Genomic DNA, 8,695 nt, shown 5'->3' on the forward strand with positions numbered 1-8,695 from the left:
AATCAGAAATAGCTCAATAAAATTTATTGATATTTTTACTGTAGAGAGATTTTTTTTTTTTTTCCTTTTTGTCTTTTTTCGTGTTCGGCAACGGGATCACAACCCTTGGTGTTGGTCCCACACCTCGCTCAGCCAGTGAGCGGGAACTGGTCTGTATGTGGGATCCGAACCCTCTGCGGGAGCGCCACCGCACTCCCAAGCGGCGCACTGTAGCAGTGCGCCACCGGGCCGGCCCAACTGTAGAGAGATTTTTGAGACCATGGTTCTCTGTATCACAGTGTCTGATATATGAAGACTCATAGGAGATTTTTCTTACATGTTTCAGTAATAGGGATCATTATCCTAAGCAGCTGGTTTGTTTTGATTTAGGGATACCCTGAATCATGTAGCACATATTGTTTTTCTCTCTGGTTTAGTTGCTAGAAGATTTTGGCCTCAGATTTGTGGCCTATTTCTAGAAAATGTATTTGACTTTATGTCTAACATTGTATGTGTTAACCTCATTCTTGGCTTCTTCAGTTTTCTCCATTTAACTTTTCTTTGCCCTGATATCCTCATTTGTTTTATATGTAGTTGTAATGTGTATATATTTAAGTGGTATTAAGTTCTTGTATTGAATGAGGTGGAATATAGTAAATATATTCTTATTTTTTTAGGATCGAGCTTTGGATTACCTAAGTACTTGTATTGATCAAGTTCAAACATTTGGAGACATTCTGCAGCTGGTGATTGTTGAACTAATTTATAAGGTAAGAATGACAATCTATAATGGGTAAAGTAAACTCTGGTTTAATACAAGGTTAAATAGCTTCTTTTCTGGGATGCTACTTAATTGCTAGGATAATATGTTTTAATAGTAGAAATATTTTACAGTATGGCCTAATAAACCTGATTTTGTTCTTTTTTCTTTGGTTTATTATATTTTTCCAAGTGCAGTTGACCTTTCATATCTGCAGGTTTTTCATTCATGAATTCAACTGTGCATCAAAAATAATCACAAAAAAAGGCATCAGTACTGAACATGTACCAACTTTTTTTTCCTTGTCATTATTCCATAAAAAATACAGTATAACAACTATTTACATAGCATTTACATTGTGTTAGGTATTATAAGTAATATAGAAATGATTTAAAGTATTCAGGAGGACATGCATAGGTCAGATGCAAATACTATGCCATTTTATATAAGGGACTTGAGAATCTGTGGATTTTGGTGGGGGGGGCTTGGAACCAATCTGTGGACACTGTACTTGTTTTTATTCTTGCTAAACCTCTGTAAGGAATTCTATAAATTCATGGCTTGAGCCAGTGCAAAGAAAACATAGTGTACTGTCCAGTCACTTAAAAGATTATGAATTAGGCTTGGAATACCATTTAAGATCTTTTCTTGAGTATATACCAGATGACTTTGGAAATCTAAAAAGAAACAAAGCCTTAAATACTTTTTTTCTTCCCTGTTTGTAAAAGAGAAGAGAGAAACTTTAAATAGACCTTGTAGAACGTTGACTAACAGGAAGTCTAAAACCAGCTAAGAAATTTGGATTTTATGTTATCTTTTTTTTTTGGTGGCTGGCTGGTATGGAGATCCGAACCCCTGACATTGGTGTTATAACACTGCACTCTAACCAGTTATGCTAACCAGCCAGCCTTGGATTTTTAAATGAACTACATTATTGACAACACTTTAATTTGATATATCCTTTGAAAGAATGATTGCATATTAGTGTTCTGATAAAACAAAAGGTGGAATAACATCCAATTTTGCTACTGATAGCATTAGAGGCTAACAAAACTATAGATCAAAAATGGGGGCCAGCCCGGTGGCGCACTCGGTAGAGTGCAGCGCTTGGGAGCGCGGTGGCGCTCCCGCTGAGGGTTCAGATCCCATATAGAGACCGGTTTGCTCACTGGTTGAGCGCGGTGCGGGCGCGACACCAAGGGTTGCGATCCCGTTACCGGTCACGAAAAAAGACAAAAAGGGGGAAAAAAATGGCTTTATTAAATAGGATGATATGGACAAAACACCCATGGCAGACACAGCTGATTATAGCTGTTTTTGTTTCTGCAGGAAAGGGACCCCTCTCAACACAGGGTACCAATTGTTTGGAACTGTCATTTAAGATGAAATTGCGGGCGCGACACCAAGGGTTGCGATCCCGTTACCGGTCACGAAAAAAGACAAAAAGGGGGGAAAAAATGGCTTTATTAAATAGGATGATATGGACAAAACACCCATGGCAGACACAGCTGATTATAGCTGGTTTTGTTTCTGCAGGAAAGGGACCCCTCTCAACACAGGGTACCAATTGTTTGGAACTGTCATTTAAGATGAAACGAGGATCTTAAATATATACTTCATTTTAATTCGTGTGTATGGTTTAGGGATGCCACTAATATTCTCAAAAATAGGGGTTCTCTGCTATTTAGTGACTTTTCTGTCCAGGTTATAGTAAGAGGGTCCAAGTCATAGTAAGAGGGAATAGCTTCTAATTCGTGCTCAAGTAATAGAGATTTGATTATATATATTTTAGGAAAATCTAATATGAATACTAACTTCAAAAGAAAAAGTAAGGGATATTTTCTTCATAAGTGAAGGTATCAGAATGCATTTAGAACAGGATAAAAATTTTTAGTTTCCTCTGCAGAATAGAATATGGTCCCAAATAACAGGAAATGAAACTTGGAAGAAAAGATTATCTTTCTCTCTTGAAAAACTGATGTTTTCTTTTTATCATCTATTGAGATTTATGTCATCCATCATGTTTCCCTTTTGACATAGCTTCCAGAGTGAAAATTTAGGACCAAATTTAATATCCTATCATAGTACCCATATTAGTGTACTTGGTTAATGTGTCTTTGCTTTTGTTATTTTACATTTTCTGTTTCTCTTTCACTGTGTATAGTATGCATATCTTTTATTATAAGCTATCTGAAAACCTGATGTCAAGCAGTAAAAATATAAATTATAATAGAACGAATAAATAAGTAGCTGTAACAATTATTTGAAATAAAACTTATTTCTTTCTGAAATTGCCGGTGTTATGTCAGTGCCTCATCCCATGTTGGCCAACATTTTCATATTTTCTTATAAGACTATTTTTAGCTTTCAAATTAAGAAAACTAGTATCCCATGAGCTGAAATTCATAAAAAAATTTCCATTTAGAACCAAGTGACCCTGAAATCAGTTGAAAACTAAATGTTTTCTTCTTCAGGTCTGTCATGCTAATCCATCAGAAAGGGCTCGTTTCATTCGCTGCATCTATAACTTATTACAGTCTTCTAGCCCTGCTGTGAAATATGAAGCTGCTGGGACATTAGTGACACTTTCTAGTGCACCAACTGCTATCAAGGTACTGCTTATTTCTTTTGGGGTTAGATTAGATAATAGACATGTTGTCTCTTATCACCTATAATTTAGTGACATTGCAATTCACTGTATGGTTACATGGCATAGAGAGAACAACTACAAATTTTGTAAAATTTGATTCCTTACATAGTCCAACCTTCCTGCTTTCATACACACACACAGAGCGAGAGAGACAGAATAACAGTATTTCTAGTTTCTGGAGAATGATACTGATATTTTAAGATCTCTTTCCATACTTTCCATTAAAAACTGTATCTGGGAAAATGAGTCTGGATCCTAAATGATGGATCCTAAAAAAGGTTCCAGTGAGTATTTTCAGTAGCGGAATATTGTCTTTCTCTTCTTTAGTTTACTCTATCAAGACTGTATCAGGGCTGGCCAGTTAGCTCAGTTGGTTAGAGCATGGTGCTGATAACACCAAGGTCCCTGATTTGATCCCTGTACTGGCCAGCTGCCAAAAAAAAAAAAAAAAAGGCTATATCAGGAACCCTAATATATTCAGAGAATGCATTGTTCTAGAAAGCCATATTGTATAAATAGGACAATTTACTGCTTTACCCACCAATACTTTGAAATTTTTTATAACTTTTATTTTGAAATAATTTTATTCTTACAGAAAAGTTGCAAAAATAGGAAAAAGTTCCCATATGCTTTTTAACCCAGCTTTCCACAGTGTTTCACATCTTGCATAACCATTGTATAATTGTCAAAACTACGAAATTAACATTGGAACAATATTATTAACTAAACTATAGACTTTATTCAAATTTCACCAATTTTCCCACGTAGGTCCTTTTTCTGTCTCAGGATCCAACCCAGGATCCTACATTGCATTTGGTTGTCATGTCTTAGTCTCCTCCAATCTGTGATAGTACCTCAGCCTGTCCTTGTTTTTCATGACCTTGACAAATTTGAAAACTACCAGTGAGTTTGTAAAGTAGCCCTCAATTTGGGTTTGTCTAATGTTCCTCATAGTTTGATTGGGGTTATACATTTTTATACATTTTGGGGAAGAATACCACAGAAGTGATGTGCCCTTCTCAGTGTATCATATTGAGGAGTACATTATTTCTATATATCTTATTACTGGTGATGTTAACCTTTATCAGTCAGTGAAAGTGGTTGTCTTGGTCTGTTTTTGTGTTATAACAATATCTGAGACTAGGTAGTTTATAGAGAAAAGAGGCTTATTTAGCTCATAATTCTGGGACAGCTGCATCTGGCTTAGGCCTTGGGCTGCTTCCACTCAGCAGAAAGTGGAAGGGGTGCTGGCCTGTGTAAGAGATGACATGAGGAGAGAGAAGCAAGAGAGGAAGGGAGGGGAGTTACCAGGCTCCTTTTAACAATCAGTTCTCATGGTAACTAACAGAACAACAACTCCATCCTCTTCCTCCAAGGGAGGGTATTAATCTATTTGTGAAGGATCTGCCCTCATGACCCCAACACTTTCCACTGGGCCGCACCTCCCAACACTTCCACATTGGGGATTAAATTTCAACATGAGTTTGGGAGGGCCAATTATATGTAAACTATAGCAATGGTATCTGCCAGATTTCTCCACTGTTATGATACGATTTTTCCCATTGATACCAATAAATATTGTGGGGTATCACTTACTTTAAGACTGCAAATATTCTGTTGCTTCTCAAATTTACACCTACTAATTTTAGCATCCACCAGTAGATTTTCTCTGCAACATTATTACTGTGGTATTCTAATAGTGATTTTCTATTTCCCTCATTTTACACTTATTAAATGGAATTCTTATGCAAGGGAGAGTTGTCCTTTCTCTTCCCTCCCTTTTTTCCATTCTTTTCTTTCTTCTTTATATAAGTGTAAATATTTTATTCTATGGATCATATTCCAATATTATCGTTATTTATTTTATTGATCAAATTGTTCCAGCTTTGGCAATTAAGAGCTCTTTAACATTTGTTCCTTTGTTCTTTGCTTTTAAATTTCATCATTCTAAAATACTTCATATGTATTTTTTGTCTTATTAATAAACGTACTAAATACGTACTAAAATAATTACTGAAGGTCATCTTTATATCCTTTCTTTTTGGTACTGTAATGCAGATGTGTTAGACTTTGCCCCTTAGCTGAAATATGCTCAATAACTATACTTTTCTAGGGTTCTCTGCTTCTTTCTGTCTTGTTTCTTAGTTTCAAACCTTAATTTTTGGCTTTTGGTAAGTTTTTCTGCCTATAGCAACCCTTTTTTTATCCTTTTAATTTGTAATTCTTCTAATCTTTCTAAGCTTGAAAAATAACAAGTTTGTTAGCATTTAGGGAATAAAGGGACACATTCCTCAGAGTGAAATGCATAAAATCTAATGGAAGTGTTAATGAGGGTATTTTAGCTTCTTAGGGACTTTTTTCTTTTTTGTCTTATTTTCAGATACTATGTTTGCAATAGATGAATGACTTCTTAAAATTTATTTCTGTTTTTATATAGGCTGCTGCTCAGTGTTACATTGATTTAATTATTAAGGAGAGTGACAACAATGTAAAGCTCATAGTTCTGGATCGATTGATAGAATTGAAAGAGCATCCTGCTCATGAACGTGTATTACAGGTAAGTGATGCCTGAAAGATAGAGATCTTAAATAAAATATTTTTCAGGACTGTATGGTTAGCTCAGTTGGTTAGAATGCAACATTGATAACACCAAAGTCAAGGGTTTGGATCCCCTATCGGCCATCTGCCAAAAAACAAAAAAACTATTTTTCAAATTTAAATCATACACAAGCCTTGGTGTCTTGTTTAACTTAAATACTTGAAGACTAGGCAGTTTAAATTTTGGTCAACTAAAGGGTAACTTGAACCACCATAGCATTTTGGGGTATTATTGTCTTTGTCATAAAAAATATTTACAAAAGAAATTAACATATTTTTTTTACCGTTTCTGTGTGTACTGTACTGAGTAACTGAGTATTCTTAACAAAAGAGATATATTCACTTGAACATAATTTACATTTCTTGGAAAATAATTTTCCCATTCAGTGAGAATAAAAGATGATCAGGCTCTAGAAAATTATCGACAAACTTACTTAATCCATGAGAGTAATGATGGTTATAAAAATAAAGCCCCATAACAGCTAAATATAATGCTGATCTTGGATCAAAATAACAACAAAAAATTGCTGTAAAGGACATTATTGAGACAGTTTGAGAAATGTGAATACATACTGTACATTAGTTAATAGTATTGATCAATGTTAAATTCTCTGCATTTGGTAATTACGTTGTAGTTATATAAGAAATTATCCTTATTCTTGGGAGATATACACTAAAATGTTTAGCAGCAGAGAAAGTATGATAAAGCAAATGTAGCAAAATATTAACAATTGGTAAAGGGTACACAGGAGTCACTCTTAGGACTTTTAGCACTTTTTTATTAGTTTGAAATTTTTGAAAAATATAAGTTTTGAAGAAGCAAAATAATTTGTAAATTAGAGTTTTGCTATATTTTAAAATATTTTTGTGCTATATATTTTTAAAAGTTTATGTTTTAAAATATTACATTTTCCTTTAGAGCCAAATAATATTATCATACTTAACAAAATTGTCAATAATTTCTTAATATTATCTAATACCGTGTCTAGATTCAGATTTTCCCAAGTGTCCCAAAGATGCCCTTTTTGTTTGGTTTGTCCAGTTTGTCTGGTTGTTATGTCCTTCCAATCTCTTAATTTTGAATAGTATCTTTTTTCATGACACTTATTGAAGACACCAGACCAATTGACCTGTAAAACTCCCCTCCCCTCCTCCTAGATGTGTCCGTGGTGTCTATCTTTTTTCATGACACTTATAAAAGACACCAGACCAATTGACCTGTAAAACTCCCCTCCCCTCCTCCTAGATGTGTCCGTGGTGTCATTTCGCTTGTTTCTAATTTCTACATTTCCTATAAACTAGTAGTTGGATCTGAAGCTTGACAGAGTCAAAGTACACATATTCAGTTTGAATGCATCATATGTGATATTACTTCATATTGCATTACATCAAGAGATGTAAAATATCTACTTCTTCTACCACTAGAGAGATTTTATCTTTGATCAAGGATTAAGGTGATGATGAACAGAACCTGCCTTTCTGTAGTTAAGATTTCCATGTTGTAACCAGGAAGATTGGTCTTCTTGATTTTTTTTAACTTTTTTAGGATCTGGTTATGGATATCCTAAGAGTACTCAGCACACCAGACTTAGAAGTACGCAAGAAAACTCTGCAGTTAGCACTGGATCTTGTCTCTTCTAGGAATGTTGAAGAGGTAAAACAAAACTGTGACAGCACTTTGTAAGCTATCAGGACAGACATGATGTGATTCTCACTTATTTTTACTTTGTTCTGTAGTTGGTTATTGTCCTGAAGAAAGAAGTGATTAAAACAAATAACGTATCTGAGCATGAAGATACTGACAAGTACAGACAACTTCTTGTGCGAACATTGCATTCCTGTTCTGTCCGATTTCCAGATATGGCTGCAAATGTTATTCCTGTGGTATGTAATTTTGACTACCTTAAGTCTGAAATTCTCTAAAAGAGTTTTTTTAAAAATTCTATTTATTCAGCAATTAAACTCCAGAAATCTTAACTGTCTGAAACCACTAAATCTCATGGTCTGAAGGGATTTTTATGTCCACTCTTAAGCTCAGAAGAATATGGACTCAGACATTCTCTTACATCTTTATAAGAAAAACAAACAAAACATAGTGACAAAAAAATTGTTGTTTTATTTAATGTTTGTTACAATTACCTAAAGTAAAATTATGCTATGTATATATTCAGTAAGATAAGTATTTTTTCCAAATAGTTTTAGCACTTAACTTTAAGTGCAGTATCAGTTGAGAAAAATTCACATACCTAGAATATTTTGCTTTCTGTTTCTGTCAGATAAATAAGGTATGTTATAATTTGAAATTTTTCCTTTGAGCTCTGAATTTTCTGTAAAATGATTTTAATTGATTTAGGAGTAGCCAGTTAATTTTGAGTTGTGGGTTTCTAACTTCTCTTTTATAGTGAGTTTTATAATTAACTTTGTTCCACCTAAAACAGAAATGCCACTGTGACTCTGTTTGCTTAATACTGCTTGTCTCTCAATTTACATTTTGTTATTAAGAATTTCTGTACATTTGTTAATTTATTTCTTTTTTTTTTTTGTCTTTTTTCCGTGTCCGACAACGGATCGCAACCCTCAGTGTTGCCCCCGTACCGGACCGGACCAGCAACGGGATTGCAACCCTCGGCGTTGCGCCCGCACCTCGCTCATCCAGTGAGCGGGAACCGGTCTGTATGTGGGATCCGAACCCTCGGGTGGGAGCGCCG

The 8,695-nt window shown here is 34.8% G+C and overlaps 1 protein-coding gene and 1 non-coding gene across 2 annotated transcripts in view; both read left to right on the plus strand.

The window, feature by feature from the left end:
- COPB1 (coatomer protein complex, subunit beta 1) overlaps window positions 1–8,695 on the plus strand; it is a 37,480-nt gene that overhangs the window by 9,383 nt on the left and 19,402 nt on the right. Inside the window, exons 6-10 of the mRNA XM_008577859.1 lie at window positions 657–749; window positions 3,214–3,351; window positions 5,827–5,946; window positions 7,534–7,641; window positions 7,725–7,894. Of these exons, the coding sequence (XP_008576081.1) occupies window positions 657–749; window positions 3,214–3,351; window positions 5,827–5,946; window positions 7,534–7,641; window positions 7,725–7,894 (629 nt within the window). The remainder of the gene's footprint in view (window positions 1–656; window positions 750–3,213; window positions 3,352–5,826; window positions 5,947–7,533; window positions 7,642–7,724; window positions 7,895–8,695) is intronic.
- On the plus strand, window positions 3,745–3,818 carry TRNAI-GAU. The gene has a single exon. It is a non-coding gene; the product is annotated as a tRNA-Ile (tRNA).

This window comes from Galeopterus variegatus, unplaced genomic scaffold, assembly GCF_000696425.1.
Source record: "Galeopterus variegatus unplaced genomic scaffold, G_variegatus-3.0.2 Scaffold1591, whole genome shotgun sequence".
In the NCBI taxonomy this organism is placed as follows: Eukaryota; Metazoa; Chordata; class Mammalia; order Dermoptera; family Cynocephalidae; genus Galeopterus; species Galeopterus variegatus.